Source organism: Panthera pardus, unplaced genomic scaffold, assembly GCF_024362965.1.
Source record: "Panthera pardus isolate Hobbes unplaced genomic scaffold, ASM2436296v1 HiC_scaffold_12, whole genome shotgun sequence".
Lineage (NCBI taxonomy): Eukaryota > Metazoa > Chordata > Mammalia > Carnivora > Felidae > Panthera > Panthera pardus.
This window is the reverse complement of record NW_026526677.1, coordinates 84574323-84591691: the sequence shown is the minus strand read 5'-3', so window position 1 is coordinate 84591691 and position 17369 is coordinate 84574323. Positions and strand designations below refer to the sequence as shown.

The 17369-nt window shown below is 40.9% G+C and overlaps 1 protein-coding gene across 2 annotated transcripts in view; it reads left to right on the top strand.

Moving 5' to 3' along the window:
- The window catches only part of JAM3 (junctional adhesion molecule 3), a 123024-nt gene that overhangs the window by 26210 nt on the left and 79445 nt on the right, over positions 1-17369 (top strand). Inside the window, exon 2 of one of the 2 annotated variants that reach the window (XM_019421456.2) lies at positions 8036-8102. In XM_019421456.2, the coding sequence (XP_019277001.1) occupies positions 8066-8102 (37 nt within the window). In that variant the 5' untranslated portion in view covers positions 8036-8065. Of the gene's footprint in view, positions 1-8035; positions 8103-12229; positions 12362-17369 lie in introns of those variants that run through there. The other variant, XM_053900242.1, reaches the window with a different exon arrangement.

The window sequence follows — 17369 nt, the reverse complement described above, 5'->3', positions numbered from 1 at the left end:
CTGAAACCAAGAATCAGATGCTTAACCAACTGAACCATGCAGGCACACTGAGGAACTTCTCCTTAATTCTTATTGCAGAATCTGCTGCTGAAGTAATAGCAGCCCAACAAAGTTCCCTAGACTCTCTGGTCAATGTTCTTCTGGATAATAGGATAGCCCCTGATTATCTTTTATCTGAGCAAGGAGGTACCTGCGCTATGGCCATCTGCTATACCTCGATCAACACTTTTGAGGAGGTTGGAAACCCCATTACATAAGATCACTGAGCAGCCATTTGGCCTGAAGGAGTGATTCCTTTAAACAAGATCTTTTTTTGACTCATTTGATTTTGATTGCTTTGGGTTTGGGGGACAATGGCTTCAAAGTACACTCCAAACATTGGGAATTATCCTGCCTATGATCTCCCTGGTGTGCTATATCATCTCAAAAGCTTTATTTATTTTTTTAATTTTTTAACGTTTATTTATTTTTGACAGAGAAAGAGACAGAGCATGAGTGGGGGAGGGGCAGAAAGAGAGGGAGACACAGAATCCCAAGCAGGCTGCAGGCTCTGAGCTGTCAGCACAGAGCCCCACGCGGGGCTCAAACTCACAGACTATGAGATCATGACCTGAGCCAAAGTCAGACACTCAACCGACTGAGCCACCCAGGCGCCCCTCATCTCAAAAGCTTTAAAGGCATGTTTACAGCTGATAGCTACCAAGCGGATGATCTCCCTGAGACTAGAATGTTGGAGGAGAAGGAGCATGACTGACTTAAGGATTGTGAACCCAGAGTTGTGATCTGAGAGTATCACAGGGATTAAGCAAAAAACCATCATGACCTGTGAATATCACACAGAGGATCAGTGAAAAACCATAAGAACCACAGAGCAGTAGCTGAGAGTGGCACTAGTGCCTTAATTTGTGATCACACCTCTTAGGCTGACCAAAAGAGGGCAATTATTACAAAAGAGACAGGCCCAAAATAGAGCCATCGGCCCTCACAACAGCAAATCAAGACTTAATTACAGTTTCAATCTCTCCCAGGAATGTGACCTTTAAAGAGTCAATCTGAAATTTCCTGATCAGCACTAGTGAGGTCATCTGCTCAATGAAAACTCTCATCCCTCTTCACAAAAGAGATGCCCTGGCCTGGAGCAAACCTTTCTTTTCTTTTGCTAATAACCTCTTGCCCTACCCTCCTTTATAAAGGAGGTTTTGCTAATAACCTCTTGCCCTACCCTCCTGTATAAAAATTGTACAACTCCTTGGAGTATCTCTCTACTTGCTGGATGGGATGCTGCCTGATTCGTGAATGATTTAATAAAACCAATTAAATATTCAAATTTACTCAGCTGAATTTTTTTTTAAACAAGACAAAAATGTAAGTCAGAGAAAACAGAGAAAATGTAAGTCAGAGAAAGGAATATAAATAAGGAATGTTAACTTAGAAGTGGAAGAGTAGGAATAATAAATGATAGGAAAGAGAATCAAATCTGAGAAGTGATTGGGGAGAAAGAGGAGAGGGAGAGAACTTGAAGGCAAAAGAAATGAAGGAGGGTCAGAATGGCTCAGCAGGCGTCTGAGAGTCCTGCTGCGCTGTGCCCACTGTGTCCAGCAAAGTCCAGCCCAGCAGGACCTCAGGATGGCAACTGGCTCATCTGTAATTTACAAGCACAAGCTCTCCTCAATCCTGATTAACAGGAATTAAGTGGCATATGACTAATCCTCCTTGCCACAGTTAATACTTTTCAGCCCCTGCATAGGGAACTAGGTAGCCTTTCTTATTCAGGAAGGAGGCTTCACCCAGCCTGGCACCTCAGGCACTGGCAGGGCTGGCTCTACTATCCATGTCTGCTGCAGGAGAGGCTCCAACACGAGATTATCCAGCCAGCCAGGAGGAGAAGGAGAAAATGAAGTGGCTGGAAAACTTTCTCTACCTCTTTGAAGAGAATAGTAATCCTCTGCTTGTGTGCCATTTGCTTTTCCTTCTTCCAAAAGGCTTTTGTGTCTGCCATTTCACTTTAATAATCACAGAAAATCTGTAAGGGACAGAAGATATGTAATTGTCATGACAAAAAATTAGGAAAATAAATCCTAGAGAATTGAAAGGAATTAACCAAGGACTACTCAGTAGCCAAGTCTGGGTGTCCTTCCTCCCAGTCCAGCCTAATTTGTGGAAGATGGTGGCTGATTTGCTCCAAGAGTAACAACAAACAAACAAACAAACAAACAAAACCAAAAAAAAAAAACCAAACAAACAAAAGGAAAAGGAGAAAGAGAGGGAAAAGAGAAGAGGGGAAATGGGAAAGTGGAGAGGAAGAAAAAAAAGGAACAGGAAAAAGATGAATTTCTGACAGTGGCCAGAACACAGTAAGGTATACTGTGAGCCCCAATTGAGTGCTTTGTGATTAAGGATTTGCTCAGCTTTATAATTGAGCTGGTTATGGAATCCTGGACTGCCTTCTCATTTCCCTCCACACTTTGAAGCTATTATTCCATTTTGTTCCTGGCTCTGCTATCACTATTGCTGTTTCCTTGTAAATAGCCTACCTTTTCAACATAACTAGTGTTGAGATTTTTCTTTTAGTTTGGGGTTCTAATATTTCACTCTATTATGTCTAGGAATGACTCATGTGGCTAGGGGTGACTAAACAAAACGAGATATTTCTTTATCATGGGATGTTGTGTTTAGGATAGCTTCTTCAAACTAGGGATTTATGACCCCCATCAATTCTAAAACATTTTGAGCCATTACTTCCTAAATGACTGCCTTTTCCTTGTTCTCACTTTATTCCTACACAACTCTTACTCTGTTTTGCATGTCTCTTAACATCTTTTTCATATTTTCATGTCTTTACTTCTCTGTGCCTCATCCTTGGTAATTTTCTAAGATCTAACTTTCATTTCACTAATTTTTTTTCAGTCAGCTATTAATTCATCCACTGAAGTTTTTTTTTTTCCCAGATGTTTCATTTTTTAGAAATTCCATATGGCTCTTTTCCTTATCTGCTTATTCTTTTCCAGCATCCTTTTATTTCTCTGTTTTCTAGTCCTTTTATCTCTCTAAACTTTGTAAGCTTACTTATTTTATTATCTCTTTTGGGTTGTTTCATTGTCTCAAGATTTGGAGGTACTGATTCTCCGGCTTGTTATGTGTGTTGACTTTGCCTGTGGCAAGTGATTTCCTCCTGGGGTTTGTACACTTACTGTTAAAGTCTTCATTAGGGAGTGTTTTATTCTGTGGGGGCCCTGTATGTTCTCAGGACATGCCAGGAAGAGCTGTGCATTTGCTTCTACCAGTTGGCCCAAAGGCTTCCTCCATGACTATGGTAACAAAAAAGAAAGGAAAAGGAAAAGGTTTTACATTAATTTTGGGGTTTGAGGACTTCCATCCCATGAGATAAAGTTAAGTCACATCACACACCAGAATATGACATAGGTCTGGAAGTTTGAGTTTCTCCTAGGAAACTGATTTCTTTCTTCCCCAGAGCCTTAGGGCAGAAACCAATGGATGGAGATTTTTTTCTAGCCATCTTTCCCTGACAGAACAGGATTTCAGTTCCAAAGCCCTGCTTCCAGTGGGTCGTAGGACATGCCCCCTCATGCACGTGGGTGTTAATGGCTCCCCCAGTTCTAGGGCTCCCTCCTCCTGCTGTTCACACCACCAAGGCTTTGGTTTGCAATGCTACTCTTTTGGCTTTAAATTCCTCCCTGTTACTGTCACTTGAGGATTTATTTCTTTACTTCAAGCTCAATATGCATTTTAATTTTTCTGTTATACTCTATTCAGAATTTCCCTGCATGGTTCAGTAAAGCAGTAGATATCCATACCAGCTCATTCTGTGAGTTACTAGACCCCTAAGGCATAATTATTTTTGTTCCTGTCTCTCCCACTGGACTGTGGGCTCCATGAAGAAAGAAACTATGCCCTTATTATCTCTGGTTCCTAACTCGTACAAGAACATATACAATATAATGTGTGCTAGATGGAAAATTAAATGATAGAAGGTGATTCCCAAGGTTATACAGTTTTTCTAGATCTCCTCAATCTGGAAGAAGGTGACAATTTCCTCAATCATTCCGAGCACAAGGATATTCTTCCTTTCTTTCCTTTTCTCTTTCTTTCTTTCTTTCTTTCTTTCTTTCTTTCTCTCTTTCTTTCTTTCCTCTAATCTCTACACCCAATATGGGCCTTGAATTCATGACCCTGAGATTAGGAATCACATGCTCCACCAACTGAGCCAGCCAGGTGCCCCAGCACAAGGACATTCTTTTGTTCTGAAAATCTTTGTGGGAGATTCTGTAACATATGTCCTTGTGATACCTATGTCAGTGTGTTTTACTTAACATTCTAACATGTTTATTAAGCAACCACTATGCAGTTGGCCCTTAGGAGGACAAATGTAGAGATATACCACAAGCCCTGCACTGAGCTCATGGTCCTCCAATCGCAGAATATGATGTGGAAGGCATAATTATCACATGTGTTTTGCAACATTGATAGTTGCATTTGCCATGATTTTATTCATGGAGAAGACTATGTTTATTTGGAAGAAAGTGTTTACTAGGCCTATTTGGGAGAGTAGCTAAGGCTCCAAGGAACTTGAGAATAGAAGAAGCTGCTCTGAGGCAGACAAGGATAGCATTTTTCTGGTTGAGCTAGAGGGAGAGTGAGGGAGAGGAGGGAAGACAGGGAGAGGGTGAAAGCCTCAGTGCTTCATGGTGTCATGAGAATGGTACAACACTCCTGAGACTATACGCCATGTAGTTAAGAACAAAAAGCATTTCGACAGAATTGTAATGAAATTATGAGAAATCCATAATCATAGTGTAATATTTAACAAATCTTTCCCAGAAATTACTAGCTACATTTTTTTTTAAAAAGGCAAAAATATTGTGGTGCCTGGGTGGTTCAGTTGGTTAAGCGTCTTACTTTGGCTCAGGTCATGATCTCACAGTCTGTGAGTTGGAGCCCCACGTCAGGCTCTGTGCTGACAGCTCAGGAGTTGGGAGCTTGCTTCGGATTCTGTGTGTCTCTCTCTCTGCACCAACCCCATTTGCACTCTGTCTCTCTCTCTCTCTCCCTCAAAAATAAACATTAAAAAAAGTTTTTTTTAAGAGGCAAAAATATTGAAGTTTCAAGTAGCACAATAAAATTTAACTGAGTGGATATATAAAAGACCTTATACCTAACCATTAGAGAATACATTTTTTTTAAGTATGCAGGAAGCATTTAAAACAACTCACCCTCACTAAGCTGTAAAGTCACTCTCAGTGAATATGAAGCACTGATTTCACACAGACCTTGTTCTCTGGCCACCGTGCAATAAAACTAAAAGTCAGTAGGGGCACCTGGGGGGCTCAGTTAGGTGTCTGACTCTTGATTTTGGCTCAGGTCATGATCTCTTGGCTCATGAGATCGAGCCTGTGTGCTGAAGATGGGGCCTGCTTGGGATTCTCTCTCTCTCCCTCTCTCTCTGCCCCTCCCCTGCTTCCTCTCTCTCTCTCTCTCTCTCTCTCTCTCAAAATAAATAAATAAATAAATACTAAAAAAAAACCTAAAAGTCAGTAATGGCCACATAGTCCCAAGTCCCCAGATATTGAGAAATTAATAAAGCAGACTTCTAAATGACAAATTGTCAAGTAGAAATCATATAGGACATTAGAAAATACTTGGAGCCAAGTGATAACAAAGGCAAATATATAGCATAATTTTTTGGGATGCAGATAATGCAGCATTTAGAAAGAAATTGTAGTCTCAAAGGTGTATATTAGAAAAGAAGGAGGGTGGAAAACTATTAAATTCTAGAAGTCTGAAAACAACTACAGAGAAAATATGGCATTAGAATACAATGTGATAAAGTGTAAAATATATGCAAGCATAGTGTATTATGGAAGGACAGAGGAGGGGCACCTAAATCATCTTGGAAGGAGTGGGATTGAGCCCCATGTTGGGCTTTGTGCTGAGAGCATGGAGCCTGCTTGGGATTCTCTCTCTCTCCCTCTCACTCTGCCCTCCCCCCCCCTCAAAATAAATAAATAAACTTTTAAAAAAAGAATCATAGAATCCAGGTAATAGATTCTTTAAAAAAAAAATCATCTTGGAAGGAACAATGTGGTCAAGAAATTCTTCCATGAGGACGTGATGTTTGAAGTGGTTCCTCAAAGACACATGAAAGCTAGAAAACTGAGTGGGCTGAAGAGGAGACAATGTAGGCAAAAGGGACCATGTAGGTTACTCCAGTGGCTTAAGAGAGCATGACAAGCAGTAAGAAGTTCAAATAACTGAGAGTAGCTAGATTCAAGGCTATAGATGAGGGTGTAATACAAGATGTTGACATGATGTTATTCATGACCAAAGGACTTCTTTATTTCAGCCATGACTTTTTTAGTTATAGAAGAGATTTTAACTGGATTCTGAAGGTAATATGGAGCCACTTAAGAATTTTAAACAGAACAACATGAGCTGATATTGGGTTTATAAGATGAAGAGTCTTATAGGCATTCATTCCACGGATATTCGTTGAGCACTTACCAATGTTCTAGTCCCTGTGCTACTCACAATTTTGAAGAGAAAAGTCTAGAGACAGAAGATACAGGCAGGTGCCTGCAGATCATTTTAATAATCTGAATGGAAACTGATGCAGTTTGCTTTAGACTGGTGGCAGTGAGGTGGCCATTGCTGTGGGGGGTGCGCAAGGAGTATCTTAGTGCTTAGCAGAGCTCCCCACCTCTTCTGGGAGTCTGTCCTCAGCAGCTGCTAATGCTAGGCTTGAACTACACTAGGCAGTGCAATTCTAGGGAACAAGGCCTGGCCAGAAGACAAAATACTGCCTGCTAAGACTGATAGGAATAAGGGGAGACCTCAGAGTATAAAGGGTGCAGACTGTAGACACTCTTAGGAGATGGTTCTCTGACCTTTGTAAGGCTACAGTGGCCTCCCAACTGCAGTAAATCTCTGCATTGCTATTGAGTATCTTGAGTACTTGATATCATCACAGAAGACCAAACACACCCACTCCTCCCAATCCCAAATTTTGTGGGAATACAATTCCATGAGATTAAATAGAAACTTCAGAGTCTTCTCTAAAGCCCTTATCATTTGCTTAAGAGGCCTGGGATTGAATAATCTCTGGAGGGAAAAAGGCTTGTGACATAATCCGCATCACATTAGAGTTCTGGGAAATAGAATGAAATACCCACTATTTCCAGTCCTGGAACAAGATATCCAGAATCTCTGCAATGGCAACCACAAAAAGATCCTTCCTTCAGTACAAATTACCAGGTCAAACGCTTGGACCCAAGGCCATCAGGAAGAATTTGCCTCTTCCTCAAACTATGTAGTAGAGAATTGACCCTCGAAGGGAATCCAAAGGAGGCGCAAGATTCCCTGCAGTGAAAGAGGGAGAATAGCAGAGGCCCTGGTCTCTCTTTGGTGCTGCCAGGAAGTAAACACTCGATGGTACAATTTGTAGGAAAAGAAAATTACCTCTAATTGGAGGTTGGGATAAAAATATCTCCAATCTGTAAACAAAGTTGTTGGAGCATCCTGGAGGCACACAACTTGAACTGCAGAGCTGCAGATATGCTCTCTACCCACTGTTAGTTCCACACCTTCCCCTGAATCGGCTCCTCAGTCTGGCTCCAAGATAATCCCCACTGGTGCTCATGCTCATTGGTGTCCTCAGTACTGAAGCACAGATGAGGGAAAGCTTCCCATCTTCTCCCCAGACCAGTGGAAATATTCATCAGGGCAAGCAGAGGAGAGAACTGGTCTGTTTTATCTCATCACAGGTGTCCTTCCTAAAGGTGGTCTGGGAAGTGTTTGCTAGCTGTCCCTAACACCTTTTCTCTCATGTCTGGATAGGGCATCCAGCCAAGCCCTGCTTCTCTACTTCCTCGAAGAAAGAACTGAGGCAGACACCTCAACAGGGGAACTTGGGATTCACAGTTCTTAGGGCCCTCAGCCCTGGAGCAGCAAACCCTAGTTAGGTTTCCACTGTGGCCATGAAATTGTCCATTAAGTGTTGTTTGTTGTGCTGTGTTTTCAGGTCCACTGGTGAGTAAAGAGACCTTGGCTGATGGTGATGGGACACTCTAATTCCTCCTGTAGCAGAGGTAAGTGACTCTTTCACCCATGGCATGTATGATATGTTTACTTAAACACACACTACACAAAAACACACACTAACACACTCTAGCACACGAACACCCAGGCTCTTTTCGGTGAAATATGAAAGGGCTGCTAAACAGCTTCTTATAAAGGTGTCTCTCTAGGAAGACACTTTAAGCCAAAACTTTGGCATTAATATGACCTTTCTCAGCTGTGCCACTACAAAAGAAAGGACCTTGCAAATAAATTGAACTACAAAAGAACTTCCCTTCCTCATATAGCATGAGCAGCACATCTCGTTAGAAGGGGTGAAGGTTTTATCCCCTACTGTTTCCTTAGATTGCGGGGGGATCCTTCTATTTAGATGAAATTAAAGAAATACTTTGAAGAGAAGGAGCAGGACCTGATAGTTGGGAGAACATGTGAGAGACCAGAGTTGGAAATATTTCAAGGAAGAGGAAACTTGAATGGAGGTAAGATGGAGCAACAGGATCTTTGATAAACCCTGAAGAGGAATGCTTTTATAGAATAACTCTAGGGTCACAGACTTCCCTCAGTCAATGGATCTTACTTCTATCATGCTGTGAGGGTTGACTTCAAGTGATTGTTCAGGTGTATAATGGCATAGTGAAGGGGCAGAAGCCATAGCCATGTTACTTTTTAAGAATATAATCACACTGAGAGAACAAATACACATTGATGTAAAAGTTCCTCTTTGCTTCTCATTCTCTTTGACCCAACCGCAGACTGAAGGTACTTTTCTTTATCAAGACTCTCCAGGAATATTGTAGTCATTTTTCCCATTCTGAGCCAAAATAGTAGGAAACGGAAGGGGCACAGGCAACAGATATTTACTGAGCACCTAGTATGTTTTGGAACTTTATTTCACATGATCTTCACAACGACCACTTGAGGTAGGTTTGTTATCCCTATTTTACAGACAAGGAATCTAAGGCTTAGGGAAATTAAGTAACTTTCCCAACTTTACAAAAGCCAAGAGTTTGAATCATTGTCCATCAGACTTCAGAGCTTATGTCTCCCCTCTTGTAATTGCTGATTCCAGGACCTCTCCAGTTTGTTTAGAGGTGATTCTCACAGGAAAACCCTACTCTTTGCTACTTGATTTACACTTTGCATTAGTATTGAAAAGTATTGCACATGCTTTTGTTCAAGTTTAGCACAAGTGTATTTAGTTCCCTGAACTCTTTTAAGAAATGAATCTCTCCTTAGTAAATCACACATTAGAAACAAGCATATTCAGTTGGATAATGTGGTGATAGAAGCACAGACGCCACGGCTTCACTCACTGAATGCTTCCAGACCTCTGGTTCCCTTCTGAACAGGGCCAAAGCTCTCCTGGGAATAATTAGATCATATGAAGAAGCAGATCACTTGACAGCCAAAGGCATTCTACCCTGTCCTGGTGCATCACCAGTTAGGCTCCATTCCAGGATTGTGTCTCAACCACCAGCCATGACATGCAGACTCCATCTGTGGAGGAAAATCAATGTTTTACAATGAAGCACCTGCATCCACTCTCATAGGAACCTCTGTTCCATATAGAATATTCATGGAGCCTTTCTCTGTGGTCTTGTTCTGAATTTCAAAAGATTCCCTAACAGAGAAAAACATTTAACAGACAGAACCATGTCACAATGCAAACACAGGAAATCAAGCAGGAGAAAAGAGGCACTAGTTTCTGAAAACTATTCCGTCCACAGTCAGACACCTCATACTTCCCAGGTAATCAATATGGTTCTTTTAGTAAGGCAAATATGCCTGATTATATTTCCAAGAACTAAAGGGAATGATAAGACAAAAGAAAACAAAAGGAAAAAAGTCAGTGGGCCTAAGAAGATTTTTTCTCTTTTTAATTCCTGTATGTTGTGTTTGATGAAGGGAGAAAGGCTGCCATGATAATATAATTTTCACCTATTTTTATTTGTGACTTTGGAATATGGAGAACTGGAACAGAAAGAGGGTTTAAGAAAAGAAAGACAAAATCATAATAAGTGGTTGAGTTATTTTTAAAGTTTTTATTCTGTCTTTATGAGATTTTGAAAATGTAATTAATTCACACTTGCAAAGGTTTGAGCAATTATAAAAAGTTATAAAGAAGATCATAAAGTGATGACAGTTGAAGAATGTCCTTGGCAACAGCCTCAATTTATTTCATGTTTCTTGGCGTTCATAATTTGGTATATATGTGAATTATACACACACAGTTTCCTACTTTGTGAAAGCTAAAAATACTAAATGCTAAAAAAAAATGTAGGGTGACTGTGTGAAAAATGAAGTCTTTAAGTTAAACATTTTTAAAAGTTATTCATTTATTTTACTTTTGAGACAGAGAGAGAGAGAGAGAGAGAGAGAGAGAGAGAGAGAGAGAGAGGAGAGAGAGAGAACGCAAGCGGAGGAAAAGAGAAGGGGCAGGGAGAGAGGGAGAGAGGGAGAGAGAGAATCCCAAGAAGACTGTGCACTCTCAGTGCAGATCTTGACATGGGGCTTGATGTGGGGGTTGATCCCATGATCTGTGAGATCATGACCTGAGCTGAAATCAAGAGTTGGACATTCAACTGACTAGCTACCCAAGCACCCCCCACTAAGTTAAACATTAAAAAATATTAGTTGCTGGAGGGGTGCCTGGGTGGCTCAGTCGGTTGGGTTTCTGACTTTGGCTCAGGTCATGATTTCATGGTTTGTGGGTTCAGGCCCCGTGTTGGACTCTGTGCTGACAACTCAAAGCCTGGAGCCTCCTTTGGATTCTGTGTCTCCCTCTTTCTCTGACTCTTGCTTGCTCGCACCATGCCTCTCTGTCTTTCAAAAAATGAATAAATGTCAAAAAATTAAAAAAATATATAAAAAATATTTGTTGTTGTAAACTCTGGCATATTTTACTAATAACTATACTTAGAATTCTGTTTTCACTCTGTTGTTTCCTGGAGCATTAGGGATACTTTCTATATTAGATATAATAAAAGCTATTTCAAGATTTTTCCACAGTACTTTTTATTTTTTAGAGAGAGAGACAGAGGGAGAGTGGCAGAGGGAGAGAGAGAATCTCAAGCAGGCTCCATGCTCAGCATGAAGCCCAACGTGGGGCTTGATCCCATTACTCTGGGATCATGACCTGAGCTGAAATCAAGAGTTGGGTGCTCAACCTACTGAGTCAGCCAGGCGCCCCAAGAATTTCCATGGTAGTAAGTGACACTCAAAACCTCCTGCATCCCTAGGTCCAACTTCCAGTACATTTTATCCTTCTCTTCATCTTATCTGCTTGTCTTCATAAGATTCTGCTCCATTTTTCTACCCTAGCCTTATCATTTTCCAATAATGAGAAATCAGAGCAAAGAATTATCATCCTGCTTTTCTGCAGAATAAACTATGGGCATGCCATCATGCTTTTGATCTACCACAGAAACTATGTATTGTGTTGAAAGACATCACTTTTTTAAAAAAAATGTTTATTTTTGAGAGAGAGACAGGGAGAGAGAATGTGGGCGGAGGTGGGGGCAGAGAGAGAGAGAGGGACAGGGGATCCAAAGAGGGCTCCGCACTGACAGCAGAGATATGGATGTGGGGCTCGAACTCAGGACCCCTGAGACCATGACCTGAGCCGAAGTCGGATTCTCAACCGACTGAGCCACCCAGGCGCCCTGGAAAGACATCACTTTTATATTCTGCATAATATATGTCTTGCTTATGTTTTAAATAGATTTCAGCGCTTTTTGCTTCTATCACATTTGGAATCAGTGACTCAAAAGAGGTGCAGGCTATAATGCTTTAAAGACAATTAGAATGCATCCTTATTTGTGGAATAAGGATTTGTGGAAATAATTTGAGGAAATACTTCATTTCCAAGTTTTAATTGAGTGCTCCTTCTCTGATCTGTAGTGTTCCATTCATTTTATAGCTATGGAAATTTACCCCGCCCCATTCTTGAACACGTTTCTTTATCTCCTCCCATCAAATTCGTTGAATGAGACCTCATACGCTTGGGTCCTGAGCATCCCTGAATCCATAGCGACCAAATTTCAGCTTCCCTTGTTACTATGGTGACGGCTGTGCTGGTCCAGGTGGTCGCTATGGTAACTAGGGGCGGGTAGTCGGGGCCCCGGCAGGCAGGGCGCATGCGCACGGGGAAGCCTAGCTGCGCCGCGCGTCCGCGGCCCCTCAGCTCCCCTAGACATGGCGCTGAGGCGGCTGCCAACGGTCCGGCTCTGCGCCCGGCTGTCTGACTTTTTCCTCCTGCTGCTTTTCAGGGGTGAGTGTGCATGTTTCTGCCTTTGGGAGAGGAGGATTTGGGGCGGATGGGAGCAGAGCGGGCCCGGAGCGACTGAAGTGGTTCCTGGCGGGAATAGCGGTCCCGGCTCCGGAGACGCTGGGGGCTCGGCCGGAGGAGCGGCGCGCGCCCGCGTCCCGGCGGAAGGGGGTCGATCGGGGGCCTCTGGGCGGGGTTCCAGCCGGGTCGTTGCGGGGGTGCAAGGGGCCGGTGCGAGGCCCGAGTAGCTCCCTCCGGGCGGTGGGCCGGTTCCGGGCGGTGGGCACCGCTCTCTGGAAAGAAGGTGGAAGCTTAGGCGTGGGCTCGGAACTTGCTAGAACACACTGCGGAGCGAGCGCGTTGCCTAGAAGTCGACAGTGAGGGGCCTGCCGAAGTACCAGCGAAGCGCAACTCTGAGGCCTGCCTTCTTGGTCACAGCCCTCTGGGGATGTGCTGTTCATTTCTCTCTTGTTGTAAACAAAAGGAACTGAATTGGGCAAACCCAACTTTTCTTTGGGGGAAATAAAATGCCATAGATTTCAATCAAGTATCCTTTTTGTCTCCAGCCTGGCCCAGGAGACCCTGCAGACCCTTACCCTGAAATAGCATCTTGGCCGTTTTCATCAGGTGACACTGACAAACTTCGGAGTTTTGTTTTGTCTTTTCCACTGTCCAGAATTCTCTTAGATTTGTGTGTCTCAGGACAGTTGGATGGAGGGTCTAACGTAGCTTGTATTTAGTGAGCATGTACTATATACTAGGCACTTTGAAATCTTCTCATTTAGAGCTTACAATAGCTTTGTGAGGTGGATTTAATTAACCCATTTTCAAATAAGAGAACTAAGACCTAAGTCAAGCCACCTTTCCAAGACTGCATCCTGAGTGAGTAGTAAAGACTGAAACCCATGTCTACCTAAAGCACACTACACAACACTTCTGTGCAGGACATCCTCAGGTAACCAGATGAGGTCTTATAGTTCTTAGGTCATTTATTGTTTGGCTCAGTTGCTGTTGTCATCCCGTGATGTTTTCCAAAATATACAAATTAAAACACAAAGTGACTGTTTGGGAGTGGGGGTGGACAGACCAGAAAAACAAAGCACTCCTGTGTTTGATGTTCGTTCTTGTGGAATGTTCATAATGGTGGTAGATAAAAGTGAGGGTCTGAGGCAGAAGCTGTGGAAACAGGGCTCTATGATGAAGGATAAGTTTCAGAATATGGGTAGGTGTTGTCATATACTTTGCCCGAAAGTGATTTCCAAAAACATGTGGTTGGGAGATATAAATGATCAAAGGCTAGCCAGGGGACAAGGGTGTCAGGAATGTCCAGCTCCCAGTTTTGTTGGTCACACTGACACTGTCCTATTCACAGACTGGAACAACTCCCCATTGTTGAAAAGTTCTGTTCACATGAAAGTTTGCAGTTTTTATTGCAGACACATTTGGCAGTTGAATTTCAACTTGGTTGCTTGTTAATAAAACTAGAAGATGCTAAGGACTTTGTATACCATTAACTTTTTACTTTGTTTTTCTGGAGGTACAGGGTTTGTGGCTTTCTTGATATTAAGGGCTGGGATTTACCTGCAGAGCATAGGAGGAAGAATAAAATTTTGCAAAATAGGACTGATGACAAGGAATCAAGGTGGTAGGTTGTATTAATACACCTTGAGGGGCTATAGCTATCTTTTTCAGTAAGGCGCTCTTTTTCTCTTATTTTGTGTGTACTCTAAACACACTATAATACCTTGAAAACTTTACTCTTCCGCAGGTCATGACAGCTCTGTCTTTTTTATTTTTATGATTATTCTTTTCAAATACTATTATTTTTCACTGTTGTCATTTAAAAAAAATTGTTCCTGATATAATACATTGTTTTTGTTGTTGTTCCTAATACAGGACATTCTTTATTAACCTTTGCCAGGCTGTTTAAGAATTTAATATGTAATTCATTTCATATTACTAACAACTTTAAGAGATTGTTAAAATTATTTTGTTCATTTTGTGCATGAAGAAACAGACTGAGAGATGCAGTAACTTGCTCAAGGTGATAGCCTATGCGTTTTAAATTTGGGAGTTTTGAACTATTTCTGTTAATTAATTTGTGGTTACTTGTGTCATTTCATTTGACAGTCGATTTGTTATGCATCAGTTTAATAATTTATCAAATTTTCAAAGCTTTGTGGTTTGCATATAAAATATTCTTTTGTTGTATTGGTGACAGGTGCAATTCAACCTTACAAATGTTATGCCACATGGCCTTTTTGAATGATTATGTAGTAATATTTTTTGGCTTCCAAATCTTTTGATGTCCTAGAGAGAAGTGCTTCATTTAGAATTAAAACAGTAATAGTTTGTATTCTTGATATAAAACAAGCTTGTGTGCTTAAGTTTAGCAAAATCTAAAAATTAAAATTTCCTGGAAAAAAATTTGAAAAGTATTCTAAACCATTTTTTAAGAATGACTTATTTTATGTTATAATTCCTTTTAAATTTTCTGGCAGATATAATTGCTATCAGATGTGTGTGTGTGTGTGTGTGTGTGTGTGTGTGTGTGTGTGAGGTGTGTGTGTGTGTGTGTGTGTGTGTGTGTGCAGAAAAGCAAAGAACACCTGCCCTGCATTATGCAGTGCCTCAAATCAGCTGTTCATTCTCAAATGACTTGTTGATAGGCATTTATTCATGAGTTCAGGCTTCAGAGACTGAATGGATAGCTATTAGAGGTACTTAATCATAAGTAATTGCAGTATTATATCCAGACAAAATTATAAAATTATCATACACCAGCCCCTAAGGTCTGTGTAACTTGCACTTAAGGAAGCCTAGTAGGATAGGCTTAGAACAGTTCTGAAAGAAACCAGATTTGTAATTAAGCACACTTTCTGAAATGGACACATAATGTAACTGAAGGAGCTATGGATTTAGTATATCAAGCTAGCAGCTGTTAGAGATGTGATATTAGCAGATTCCTTCTCCATAAATTCTTTGAATTTTTTCAAAGCACAAGTGGGGTAAAAGAAAAGAAAATATGTGTATGAATGAAGTGAGGATGTATGGAGGCTGTTGAATGATACTCTATTCATGAAGCTGGATTCTTTTTTTTTTTTTTTTTTTTTTTTTTTAAAGATATGTTTAGAATCAGGTGGTGTGAGTATGATGCTGTTAGGGTTGAATACAGATTTCAAAGCTCTCTCTACCCTCTGAATGCTAACCATATATGCAAATAGCTTCACTGGAGTATAAAGAGATCCTGAAAGAAAGTTTTGGTAAGCACATTCTTTTACACGTAGTTTAGCAAGGACAGTATCCACCATAGTACTCTATATGGAGATCTAAAGCTTTAATTTACTGCCTCTTTGCCACTTTTCATGACATACAGAAAGCTTCCTGAGAATTAGCCTTTGTTTCTGATTTAAAGGAATACTGTAGTATTTTGTGGTGGTGTGTTTTCTTTGTTTTTAAGTATCTATTCTATGTTACATATTTCCCATGAGTAGTTCATATGGTCAGTGGCAGTTTCAATGCTGATTGTGTAGAAACATCAAACTTTTTATAAGTTAAAACTATACAAACATTTTAAAAAATTTTTAAATGTTTATTCATTTTTTGAGAGAGAGAGGTGGGAGGCGTGCGCGCGGGCGCACGAGAGAGCACGTGCATGCGCACAAGTGGGGGGGGGGGAGAGCGAGAGAGAGAGAGAGAGAGAGAGAGAGAGAGAGAAAGAGAAAGAAAGAAAGGAAGGACGAAAGAAAGAAAAAGAGGGAGACACAGAATCCGAAGCAGGTTCCAGGCTCTGAGCTGTCAGCACAGAGCCTGAGGTGGGGCTTGAACTCAGAAACCACGAGATCATGACCTGAGCTGAAGTCGAACGTTTAACTGACTGAGCCACCCAGGCACCCCATATTTCTTTAAAAAAAAAGTTTTTAAAATTTATTTATTATTTATTTTGAGAGAGAGAGAGAGCATGCATGAGGGGCAGAGAGACAGGGAGAGCTAGAATCCCAAGCCTGCTCCACGCTGTCAGCATGGACCCCGATGCAGGGCTTGATCTCGCAAACTGTAAGATCGTGACCTGAGCGGAAATCCAGAGTCTGACGCTTAACTGATTAAGCCACCCAGGCGCCCCTACAAACATTTTTTTTTCTCATGTTATTTTTCATTTTCACAGAATCCCAAAGCTTCTATGGTTCAGACTTCTTTCTGTGAATTATTGCCAAAGTCAAATTATGCTATATTCATACTCCTACTCTGCCTAACCTAACCTTGTCTCTCAGTGACCTTTCTTATTTCTGTATAAGCATGACTCTTAGTTTGTAGTTCAGTTTAGTATAGCAGTCATTCATTGAATATCTGTTCAATATATTGAACAGGCACTGTTGTGCATACTACGGATGCAGAAATGAATAAAGCATCCCCAGCTCTTGAAGAGCAAGGATAGTTGTATGCTGAATTACATTGGGTTTCAATTATTGGGTATAAATACATTCTATCTTTTCAATGACACTAAAAACTCATTAGAAACCGAGGCTTAATTTCATTTCTTTTGTATCTTTCTAGAGATGACTATAGTAAATATTCTCTTTGTCACTTGTAAGTCAGTTAACTATCTTAAGTACTTCCTCTGTGTCTAGGCATTTTTTATGTATCTTAGCTCCAGTGGCCCCCCGGAACTTTTGAGAATTCTTAGTTTTTACTGCAGTAGTTTCTTTGAAAGAAAGCAAACGGTAAGTATTTCTTGGTTTAATTTAAAAATCTTACCATGTATGCAAGTTATACATGGTTAAGAAGAAAAAAAAACATGGAGAAATGTTTATGAATAATTTAAGTGACACAAGCTGCAGGTAGGATTAGCATATACATATGATTACAGTTATGCAAAAACTAATCTTATGCTTAGGGGGAAAAAAAAAACCCTGGAATCTAATGAACCAAAATGTTGATAGGTGCTGTTTTTGAGTGGTAGGTCTTATGGCTGATTGTTTTCTACTTTTCTCTTTTTCTGGCTGATTCTTTT